We start from the raw sequence: 12,592 nt of genomic DNA on the forward strand, positions 1-12,592 counted from the left end.
CATTTTGCAAATGGCCTATCAAAATTGAAACAATCATTCAAAGCCAAAGTAAAGACCTCGAAGGTACAAGAAAGCGATAACACTAAAACATCCCCTGCTATAGCGCTGAAGAAAAACGCCAATAACGAACATGTGGATAAAGGCAAGAGTAATTTGAACAATTTCAAAGAATTGACATACCAAAAACCTACCACTTCTGTCGTAGCAAAGAAAAGGAAGAACCCTCCCGATAGCAAAACTACAAATGGTACCACTAATGGAAAACAAAAGGGGGCGAACTCGGAGTCCATGGTTCCCTCAAAGAAGCTTCGAACAACCAATGCGGAATCTGAGTCGAACGGAAGAAATGTATACAACCGAAGAAGAATCCCAGGTGGAAGAAACATCTGAAGATAGCGATGAGGAGGAAGAGGAGGACAATGATGAAGAAGAACCGATGCCGATTGATGCCTTGATAGAACACTACGGGAAAATGCGTGATGTTAAGAAAAAACAACACCTCAAGGCAACAGCAGAAAAGAAATCACCAACGGCTGGAAAAATGCTTCTATTTTTTCAGTTCGGCAGGATGGATTGAGGAGGACAATGACCCAGGTCTGCAGTACGAATCTCTTGCAGAACGTAGGTTCTTTCCAGGGTTTGTCTTTTACAAAGAATACGTTGTTTGCCGTAGCGCTTTTATTCACACACTGAGAGAGTTAATTTCGGGCGCGCTCGCCTTTATGCAATATGTCGCAATGACAGCCAACGTCTACTTATCCCATATAGCAAACTGCTAGTGTCAACACCTCTAATAGGGATGGTCGCCATTGAAAGGTAATGTGACTATCAATGGAAAAGATTGCGCAACCAGTGCGATCAAAAAGCATAATACTTACGGTAATGAGCAGCAGGGTTATGATGAAGACACGGATGAGTTCTCCGGTTCTGATGGCTTGGACGACGAATTTGATATCGACTAGGTAAAACGGCCCGGTTACACGGGCCCGTGTACAGTCTATTGGGGGTTCAATAATTTAAATATAATAAATTGCAAATTTTGGAAATCTTTGCTAGGTTGGTACCACGACTATTGTTTCGTTGTGCTCATGGCTAGCCGTGTCGAGAATTCAGTACTGCTACAGTAAATATGATGGATGTAAACATATCTCCTTCATTAGACACGCAACATACATGATGTAGTAAGTTTTATCGGCTGACCACCGATCTATAATATACCGAAAACTCTCTTCGGAGAGAAGCCTTGTCCCACTTGGGGATGTCGTTCCATATAAAAAAATATCTTTAAAAAATATCAGTAATGCCCTCTGAAATTATATTTTGTTGGCCTATCAGGCGGACTTGCGACCTAGGGATAGAAATTTTACCGTAGCCAACAAAACTATTGATGTTTGCATGTTTATCAGTTTTTGTATGCGCTACACGATCAACTACTGCCCTGTTCTAACTTCAAAGTGACTGAAATATATCGTGTGTGATAGAGTTATCCAGAAATTTTAAAAGAAAACTACGAAGGATTCGATGTTAAGTTGCAACATCCAACATCCAACAAAATCTATCAAGAGCTTCAAAATATTGAATCTTTGAGCTTGATTGACACTTCTCAAAAACCTTCTGAATCGGAAAAGGGAACGATTTAGCCACTTTTCATTCGAACATTTGCTTCTGCTTCTGTCGCACTTTACGGATTTGTAGCACTGTTTGTGGTCGGAACAGTTTCTGATTAAAGCTTCAATTTTTCGCCATAATTGACAGGAAACTTAAATCCTGTCTGCTAAAGTTGGTTGCAACGAAATACATCGAGCTGATACACTCTGGGATAAAGAAGGTAGTTTCATCAAACGCGATCGCTTTATTGCAGGGGTCGGCAAAGACCGGCCCGCGGGCCAAATCCGGCAAACACACTGATTTTATCCGGCCCGTAAGGAAATGTTAGTGTTTCATACAAAAACTCACCTATATTGGGTTTGTTCGTTGTCAAGATGTCAGGTTTGTTGTTCCCAAATATGGAAATTTTTAAATTAAAACAGTCTCATGAGTCTCGTAAAAATTTGAATGCAAAAACTCGTTTACTTATAAGACTCACAATATTGAAAACTTGTGGTAAGATATTTTGAAATAATTTGAGTAGCAAATGAATTTCAATTACAACTAAAAAAATTAGTTAACAGCACAACTTTTCAAAATTTATTTGTTAATATATAAAAATTCAACGATGAGAAGTATGGAAAAGTGTTAGAAAGTTTGATGTTAAAAATTCTTTTATTAGTTTATCTAACACCACTTTTTAAAGTAACTTTACTATTTAGAAAGAAACTCTATTCAAAAGAGTTTAGTTTGAATATATTAGATCATCATTTAAGGTATCTGGCCCGCGAATTCGGTACATTTTTAATCATCTGGCCCTTTTTTGGGCCCATCAATGCTTGATGAACTTATCAAAAGAAAGTTGATAGTCTTCTTGAAGTTTTATTAAAAATCATTGTAATTAGTCCAGTGTTGCAATGCATACATTGTTCGAGGATGTTGGGAAAATAGAAGTAAGTTTCATTGGAACCTTACTTAAAGGCTGTTATTAACATTGTACATAGCAGATAGAAAGTTTTCGTCATTACACTGTCCATGTTTGAAATACTGCCTAAATGTATTCGCGTAGGATAAAAGCGTTTCTCAGAACGGTGCATTCATTCAGAGATTACATTGTGGAGATGAGAAGACCTACGGGTTTTAGGTTTTTAAACTCTGGTCGAATGGATAGTAACATATGCTTTTTTTGACATATTGACCTGTGGGAAAAAATCTATGTCTATTATATTGCCCATGGAAGTTAGGGGTATCATGTTGGGATTGTGTTTTGGCCCTGCAGTAAACATGTTGAATGTAGGTTTTTTGCTTATTTTACATGTGTATATCACATTCAATTGATCAGCTTGCATTTTGAAAGATATGATTTCAAATATGGTTGTAGATCTGGGCAAATGAATACAGTTTTTAATAACCGTGGCTGGTGTCGTGTTATTGCTGTTCTTTAAGTCATGAATTGAAGAGGTGAAAGAGGCCACCCGGCTCAAAGCCTCTATAATACATGTAAAGTATAAAAGTGTAAGAAGGAGGAATAACGAGAGGGGAGTTTTTACTGTAGTTTCTTCTTTATTTCCACTTGTTCTAGTTCCGAGCGCGACTGTCACTGAGCTTGGTTCGATTACGACTGGCTGACCGTTTACCGCAGACCCGCCTTATATTCCCAAACTTAGTTCCGTTGTTCTGGGTCTCTATTCACTCTCACATTCGGCCTTTCCTGACCGACATCGATCCTCGATGTTCACCCAATCTTGGATAATTCTTCAATCCTCTAATTCCTCGTCAGATGACTCTATATCCCTATTCTTTACATACCTCCACAACTTAATATTATCGTCGCTTGTCGACGTGACAAAAGGCCCTTCACAATCTGCTGCCTTTCGCACTTTATATCGGCCGTTTCTGTTCACCTTCGTAATTTCATAAGGCCCTAAAAATTCACTGGCCAACTTTTTTCCAGCCACAAATTGCGTTCTCCGTATAGCTACCAAATCTCCGGTTACATAACCCGATTCTGGTTTCCTTTTTTTATCGAATTCTCTTTTTTGAGCTAGCTGCGCTTCTTCAATAGCCTTTCTTGCATTGTACCGCATTTCCTGTCTATCTCGCTCAAATTCCTCATATATCTCCTGCTGCAATATTTCTCCCAGCGTATCATCAGTTAGATTCTTCATTCGCACGCCAAACATTAACTCAAAAGGTGATTTACCAGTAGTTGCATGCCCGTGTGCGTTAATCGCCCTCTGAACCCTTGGGACCTCCTTAAACCACTTGCAGGGATTCTCGGCAGACAACTTGGATAACATGTTGAGCAACGTACGATTAACTCGCTCCGCTTGTCCGTTACCCCTAGGCACCCCTGTTGTGCAAACGACGTGTTCGATCCCGTTGGTGTTCATATACTCCGCAAACGAATTTGCCGTGAATGCCGCTCCTCGATCCGTCACCACTCGTCCTGGGTTCCCGAATACAGACGACCATTCTTCTATCTTCCGCAGCGTCTCCTCCGCACTCGTAGTTTTAGTCGGGTACAGCCAGACAAATTTGCTGAATCCGTCCACCATCGTTAGTATGTACCGGTATTGCTTCGACGTTGCGTCCATTGGGCCGACGTGGTCGATGTGTAACGTGTGCAGCGGTTTGTCGCCCTTCTCTATAGGATGAAGATACCCTTCCTTCAGACCCAATTTTTTATTGTACAATATGCACTTCACACAATTTCCGATGACTTGTTTCACTTTCATTTCAACCTGAGGAATCCAATTCTTCTGTGTCAACGTATGGATTGTTTTCTGACTACCGAAATGTCCGTTGTTATGCACCTCTTGAATAAGCTGCTTTTGCATACTTCGCGGAGCCACTATCAAATCTTGTCCATCCTTCAAATAATATAGTATGCCACCTTTCAAGTGGTATGCTCCATAAGGTTCTTTTCGTAGGATCTCACAAATTGCTTTCACCATTTCATCTTTCTGTTGACTGTTCTTGATGCGCGCCGTAACTTCTGACGTCACTACCATTACACGATATGGGTATCTACTGAGGCAATCCACGTGTCGAAGCCTCGATCCCGGTCGATGTTCCACTTCAAACGTAAAATCCTGCAGGTACATTACCCACGGTAACACTTCGCTAGGTACCTCAGCCTTTTTCAATGTCTGTTTAAACGCATTACAATCAGTCACCAGCTTAAAAGGTACACCCAGAAGATATCTTCTAAACTGCTTTGTTGCCAGGAACACAGCTTTCGCTTCTAGAACATAGCTATGTTTTCTTTCCTCTGCGGCCGTCGTTTTTTTACTCCAAAACGCTACCGGATGCAGTTTTCCTTCAAAACGTTGGAGTAACACCGCACCATATCCCTCCTTCGACGCGTCGGTATGCAATTCTGTCTCTGCTTCACGGTCGTACAACCGTAACACTGGTTCACTCGCAAGTATCTCCTTCAACTGGTTAAAGGCTAGCAGCTCTTGACTTCCCACCACGAACTCCGTATCCTTACGTAGAAGATTGGTGAGGGGGCGAGCGATATGAGCGTAGTTTTTCACGAATTTTCTGAAAAACCCGGTGAGCCCAAGAAAAGCCTGCACAGCCTTCACATTCTTCGGTACACTGAACTTGGTCACAGCATTGATCTTCTCGGCGCTTGGCGAAATCATGCCAATTTCTACATAGTGGCCAAGGAAATGGACTGAGGACTGCATAAACTTGCATTTTTTCCATTTCACCGCGAGTCCATGTTCTGCAGCCGTCATGAGCACTTGTTCCGTTTTCCACAGACACTCCGCCGCCGTTTTTGCGTAAACGATCAAATCGTCCATGTACACTTCTAACACGCCTTCGTTGATAAGGTTCAAAAACACGTGGTTGACGAAGCGCATGAACACCGCAGGAGAGTTACACAACCCAAACGGTGCTCTATTAAATTCGTAAAACCCCTTTTTCGTCACAAAAGCGGTGTATTTCTTACTCGCCTCGTCGACCGGCACATGGAAAAATCCATTTTCTAAATCCATCACCGAGAACCACTTTGCACTCTGAAGCTTCTCCAGCACCTCGTCGATCCGCGGAATTGGAAATCCGTCTTTGAGTATCATCGAGTTCAGTTTCCTGAAATCGACGCATACACGATTGCTGCCGTCTTTCTTCTTCACCACGACCACCCGGCTGGCGAAATCAGACGTCGAAGCTTGCACAATCCCTTTTGATAGCCATTCGTCCACCTGCTCGTTAACGGTTTTTTCTTCCGGTTACGCAAGTCGCCCCGGTGTATGTCGAAAAGGAACAATGCTTTCGTTTGGGACTATTCTCAATTTCACTGGACCGTCCTCCAATTTTGGTTCGCACCATGCTTCGTTGTATTTACTAACGACACTATCGATTGCCTCCTGGAATTTGGGTGGTACTACTATTTTGTCCGGCTCGCAAATAAACACGTCACCGCTAAACACACATTCTTCCTCCTTGTTCTTACCACTTGGGCGCACTTTTATGCCGTCTTTCGTCACCGTCGCTTCCATATCTTTCAAAGCCTCTCTTCCGATGACTGCCTCGTAACACATGCTTCCAGTAGGAACAACATAGAACTGTATTTCCTTGTACTCATTTTGGTCGATCGTCACTGTCGTCACTATTGTTCCCAACGCCGCAGTTCTTGTGCCGCCGAATCCGTTGAGGGTCATTGTTGTCGGAGTAACGCTTGGGAATCGTATGGCCTGTTGCGCTTCTTCGGACAAAAGATTGTATTGGCTGCCCGTATCGAAAAGGGTGTTTAGCTCTTTCGTTCCGATTCTCATGGTGATCGTTCCCCCTTTGTCGCCGCTGACTAAATTGGTGTTCCCGGAAAAACTCGGTCTGTCTTTGCATTCGCGTGCTCGGTGACCTGGTCTGCCGCAGCCAAAACAAACCGGTCCTGCTACTTTGTTAGGGCACTCTTTGGCAAAATGTCCCATTTTCCCGCAGGTACGGCATTTTACGCTGGCCGCTGTTATTTGTTTGGGATTGTTGCCATCCGTAATCTTTGTGATTACTGGTCGCTTCTGACGTTGTTCGCGAATTTGGGCGACCAATTTTTCGTATCCCTTCATTTGACCTTTCAATTCTTTAATTGTTTTCGCAGCGATCAGGCAGGCTTTGTTCAAGGGATCGTCGTCTATCCCTTTCACTATGTACTCGCAAAGGGATTCTTCTTCCACGTGTCCCTTTTTCCCAATTGCACACATCGCGTAAATGTATTCCGTAAATGTTTCTTCTGTCTTCTTCTTCCGGTGTCGTAACGATTCGTGGACACTTGCGCTCGACACTTTTTCCTCGAATTCTTCCACTAGCGCACACTTTAGCTCCTTCCACGACGACACTTCGGGAATGCTTTTTACAAAAGCCTTGGCTGCGCCCTGCAGCACACGTTTAGCGTAAATGAGCTTGTGGAGTTCATGCCACTTGAAAAGTTGGCTACTCGTCTCGAACTCAACCACCCATGCACACACATCTTCGGCTCCGGAGAACGTAGGCAAATAATCTTGCACATCCTTAAAGTGAATGGACACACTCTGGACCTCGTGATTCACGTTCTCTCGTGACGATACACTGTCCCTTTCTATGGCGTCCGCATAGTCATCCACCCCCGTGATGTCTTGACTTCCACCTTCCCGATGCGCCATTATTCTACCAGCCAATTCCTCCTTCGTGCCGTCTGTGTTGAGTCCCAAGGTCTCACACCTTTTCACCAAGCCGATACGGGTAAATTGTTCCACTAATTCTTCTACACTTGCCATTGCGCAAAATCAAAAAGCACAATTCGCAAAACTCGAGCGTGCAATGTTGAAGCGCAATCCCACTTCTGACACCAAATGTAAAGTATAAAAGTGTAAGAGGGAGGAATAACGAGAGGGGAGTTTTTACTGTAGTTTCTTCTTTATTTCCACTTGTTCTAGTTCCGAGCGCGACTGTCACTGAGCTTGGTTCGATTACGACTGGCTGACCGTTTACCGCAGACCCGCCTTATATTCCCAAACTTAGTTCCGTTGTTCTGGGTCTCTATTCACTCTCACATACATATATACTACTACTACTTGAAGTCATGAAATGTTCGCTTCCATCTACTTATTCCATTAAGGTGTATTGATAATAATAGTAAAATAAAAATATCGGAGTAGCGTTTAGCATGTTTTCTTTAAACAAATAGGTTTTGCATGTGTCCCTTTTTCAAGTAGGAACTTTATCCGTAACCATGATTTTCTTTTGCGAATCCTTCCATTCAAAAGTATGCGCGAATGGATACGTACATTTGTTTTTCTTGACAAATTAGAGTCGCTATCAATTACTGTACCAGTCAGTGTGTAGCTCAGGCGCACAGTACTGATTTACATATGCACACTCTGTCATACCGCAAGCGGCATGCCTTCGAAACTTTACGCTACGGTACATCTAGGGAGCATCAAGTAGTGCTTGCAAACCATTATCTAAGAGCGTCGCATTGTACTCATCTTCCGATTAGTGCGAAGCGCAAGTTGCACACCTCTGGTCTGCATTCTCTCACTCTTTCATATCGTGAGCGGCATTGCACTGAGAGAGCACAGCGATGCAATGCAGTGAAGTGAGCAAGGAGGCTGCGAGAACTGCAGAATCCGTATCTCTGATTTACACTACCGCGCTCTTTCTCACCGGCACGTGTTCCCCTGCGCATGCTGCCTCATTCTTGCGGCAGTCGTTCCGGCCTTAGCGTTACGCGTTAGTTTCCACGGAAGAATGTTTATATATAGATGATAGTGAAATGTGGACCGATGCGTCGGAAAATTCGGAGGATTCGGAAGAATCGGAGGATAGTGGCCTAACGTACCTGCGCCAACCGTACGACAGCGATAGCTACGACGAGGATTATGATCCGTCGGATTCAGACCTGTTGGATTCCGCCTACGAAGAGGACGGCCCGGACTATGTATACATACCGCGAGGGATGGCACACATCTACGATATCGACGACGATACCGTCTCGTTCGGCGAGGGCATGTCGCAAATAATTGAAATTCCGAACAACGACGATGTGGAGTGGGCCAAAAAATCAGCCAACACTGATCCATCGTCGGACACGGACATATCGCCATTAGTTCCGATTTACGACGTGCACGGCGAATTCATAGACAGCCCGGAGAAACTGCCAAAGGAAACTCCTGAACAGCAGGAGGCTATGGAATCTCCTGAATAGGAGGTCATGGAAACTCCTGAACAGGAGGCTATGGAAACTCCTGAACAGGAGGCTAAGGAAACGGTTCCGATCGAAGCGGGCGTGAAAATCAACGGCAAGCAGAAGGAGAATGAGGATGACTCGTCATCATACACCGACGAGGAAGTTGAGAGAGAGGTGGAAGAGGATGTGAAGGATTGTGCAGACCCGGATGTGGATGAGCCAGAGCATGCGAAATTTTATCGCTTCTACAATGCCATTGACAAGCGGATGACGCTCGCGGTTTTGAAGAATTACATTTACTTCTACGGATACTTGGCCGTGCAGGCACTGTTCGGTCAGGTAGAAATAATGGGCTACCGGTTGGAAACGGCCGAGGCAAGAACGGTCACTGCCGCGCGTGGCTACAATGCGGTCAGTCTCATTCCATTGCCATCGCCGGAATCGTTAAATAAGGCCGCGTTCAAGAATGTCCTGCAGAAGTTAAGACCCCATTTCATCGATATCGACATGGACGGCAACATTCGATCCATCGGAATCGGTGCTCGTGTTGCTGCAAGCAGAGCCGGACGGAAGCACCTCGCTGCCTGTGATTTGTAACTACCTCGACGATTTCAATCTATTCCCGACCCCGATCTCGCTCGGCGTCCAATCGCCCTTCAGCCAAACGCAGCAGCTCTTGGAGGTGGAATTGCTACCTCCCGACGTTACAAAGGTTCGCTCCGTTCCGCTCTTCCAGAAGAATTCGATCTGGGACAAGGTGCAGCTTCGCAAGTCCAGCCGATTGATGGTGATCGGAGGCAAAGATGCCGGCAAATCGACCCTCTGTCAGTTCCCAACCAACCGGCACATCCGAGAGTTCGGACGTATCGTGTTGCTCGACCTGGACATCGGGCAGCCGTTTGTTCACCTGCCGGAAACGCTCAGTGTGAGTGTGCTGACGGATCCGATCCTTGGGGTGGGATACTTTGCAAAAGCTGAACCGCCTTCGCAATGCCTACTGTTCGGAAGCGTCAACGTTGTATCCTCCCCAGTGTTGTACATTAAAAATGTGCAACAATTGGTAGAGCACTGCGAGGCAAATGCCGAACTGAAGGACGTACCGTGGATCGTCAACACGATGGGATACACTACCGGATTCGGCGAAGAACTGATGGCGGCCCTCATCCATCTGGTGCAGCCCACGGAGCTGATACAGCTTCGAATTCCGCGCTCGGTGAAAGTGTCCAATAACTACGAACACGTGCATACGGACGTTCAGGCTTACAAGTTAAACATTTTGTTCGACGAAATTGCTGCGCATCTGCGAAAGGGGTATCAGTTGCAGTACCGGTTTCGTAAAATCAGTGTTAAGTATGAGCGGCCTGCAGCTGCATTGACTAGCGTCAAACGTCGAACGCTGTCCGTCATGACCAAGGTGATTGGAATTTTGAACGATGAAACGGAATGGTTTACCGACGTTAAACCTGTCTGGTTCTAGACTTTTTTACCTTGAGATTCCTGGCGGTGCCTGGTACTAATATACATTCCTTTTTTCCAGTGCGTCTCTTGACGACATACAAGTCCTAGTAATGCGAGACGAGTGCATGGCGCCCGCGAAAGGAATTTTACCAAATACCCTCAACGCCATGATGGTATACCTCTGCGAACCGATGGTCAATGGTCAGCAGTATATTTGCCTCGGCGTAGGTGAGTTTCATTTGCCAGTGTTAAAGACTATCGTCTTTAACGGGCTTTACGTAAACCGAGAATAGAAATTATCCAGCTTTTCTTCAATTCGGCCGCCGAATCTTTCACTTCCGTGGCTTTCCTTGCGTCGGCCATTTCGATATCCAGCATCGCAAAATCCTGGATCATTCTCCTTCTTCTTTCCTCTATACGAGACAGGCTCGTCTCGCGTTCCGCTCTAGCATCGGCGGTCTCGTCTCTTGTCGTGGGAGTGCTAAACGTAGACCGTACGGTGTTTCGCTGCGGGGGCCCCGAACTCGCAGGAATCGCGTCACGCACCGTGACGCTCCCGGCGTTGCCCTCTTGTAGCGGTGTTGACGGCACGGTCGCATTTGATGGGCCCGGACTGGACGAAGCATCTTGGACGCCATCGCGTCCTGTCGTTGGACTCGTCGTGGGCGAAACTAATGAACCCCACGCCAACCTGCCTGTACCGGAGTGCCTGATCCATTTTCACTTTCACTTTCGACGAAATATCGACGTACTAAATGCGGATTTAGTGGCACTAGAAAACAAACGTCGTTTTCTTTATCGGCGCGCGTTACTTTCGACTAACTTTCGCGCGCAGTCAAACCAAAAGGATTTTTTGGAATGTTAAAGACTATCGTCTTAAACGGGCTCTATGTAAATCGAGAATAGAAATTATCCAGCTTTTCTTGCCTTTGTGAACAGATCGTTTTTATTGTAACAACAATAGCCAAAAAATCGTCTGGCTTTCTCGCTTACGTTTTACCAAGAGATCGAAGGCGCATCCTTCGATCCTTTTTATATTTTCCAAAAACATCGCCGTCGCGGCGACGTTTATGTTCGGCTAGCTTCGTTGGACCGAAACGTTTCCAACAGCCAGTATTGTAATTCCAGTATGCTCTTTATTTGCTCTGCTCTGTTGCACGGTTCTCTCTCGACTGCCGTCCCCCTGCTCATTTGGCGCACATCTCACTATGACAGTTCCTCTGCTGTCAATTCTGTGATGGGCCGGGTTGCCAGTTTAAAAGGTTACCACAGTATCCTTTGGTCGTGCAGGTTCTTCGTTTTCCAGCTTCGATCCCTTCTTTAGGACTGATTTCATCCCTCCCGGTGTCTCACAGGACTTTTCACTGATATTCGCTGACATCGTGACACATTCTTTCGCTCGTCCCCTTGTTCCTTTTCTGGGTCAGACCTTCTTTTTACTGCTTTTGTGGCTTTCGATGATGCGTACTCGTGTGATGCTCTTCGTTTGGGCTAAACATTTAAATTTTAATTTAAAAAATTTCACCCAACGTAATGTGGGCCTTTCAGTTCGGGCACCTGCAATCGCCACCACTCAACCGGTGTGTCTTAGTGAGGATATCTGTCTTCCGGTTTTCGCCTGATGTTTTGTTCGTCCCCGAAAAAATGAACTAAAACGCTCGGTTGTTTGTTCGTTCGTGTGTTTGTGCAGGATCGAAGGTGCGTGGATGACTAATCGGTTGAGTTTACTTCAGCGACGCACTCGTGTGGCCGAGGTGCGTAGCAAGTGTGCGAGGTTTGCAAAAATAGGTACACCATCATCATCATCATTCGCGACGTGAGACAATATCACATAGAGGAGGCAAAAAACGGGGCCGATTAAGGAAGGGATTACACGGATTACATAGGCGGTTGATTGACCCAGTGTAGCAGAAGCTAGCTAGGGGGTCCGCGACAGCCGAGCGGTAGCGCCGGTTAGAAAATCGGCCCATGAGCGCCGGGGCTCACCACCTCGACGGCGTGGGTTCGAATCCCAACCGAGACCGCACCCTCCCCTGTACGAGAGGGCTGACTATCCACGTACAACAGGGAAACAAGTCTCGTAAGCCCGTAACGGGCAGGCATGACCAAGAGGTCGTTACGCCAAGAAGAAGAAGAAGATGGTGATAAATTTACGTGTTTATTTTGCAGCTACAGTACTATTTCGTCATTTTATTGCTAGAATATCAATTATAAATTCACCATAGATCAGGGGTCGGCAAAGTCCGGCCCACCAACTGATTTTATTCTACCACTTTTTATGTAACTTGAGAACATCAACATCTTCCTTCTTCATGCGAAGAAAGTTAATTATAGTTTCATTTGCTTGCTCTGCTACAGTATTGTCCA

General features: G+C 45.3%; 1 protein-coding gene across 1 annotated transcript; it reads left to right on the plus strand.

The window, feature by feature from the left end:
• The first annotated feature begins 319 nt into the window (after window positions 1-319).
• Window positions 320-10,244, plus strand: LOC131291477 (polynucleotide 5'-hydroxyl-kinase NOL9-like). The gene is made up of 4 exons (XM_058320697.1): window positions 320-505; window positions 8,303-8,764; window positions 8,810-9,281; window positions 9,328-10,244. Exons 1-4 carry the CDS (start codon window positions 320-322, stop codon window positions 10,242-10,244), a joined length of 2,037 nt encoding a protein of 678 aa, XP_058176680.1.
• The last annotated feature ends 2,348 nt before the right edge of the window (window positions 10,245-12,592 follow it).

This window comes from Anopheles ziemanni, assembly GCF_943734765.1.
Source record: "Anopheles ziemanni chromosome X unlocalized genomic scaffold, idAnoZiCoDA_A2_x.2 X_unloc_1, whole genome shotgun sequence".
In the NCBI taxonomy this organism is placed as follows: domain Eukaryota; kingdom Metazoa; phylum Arthropoda; class Insecta; order Diptera; family Culicidae; genus Anopheles; species Anopheles ziemanni.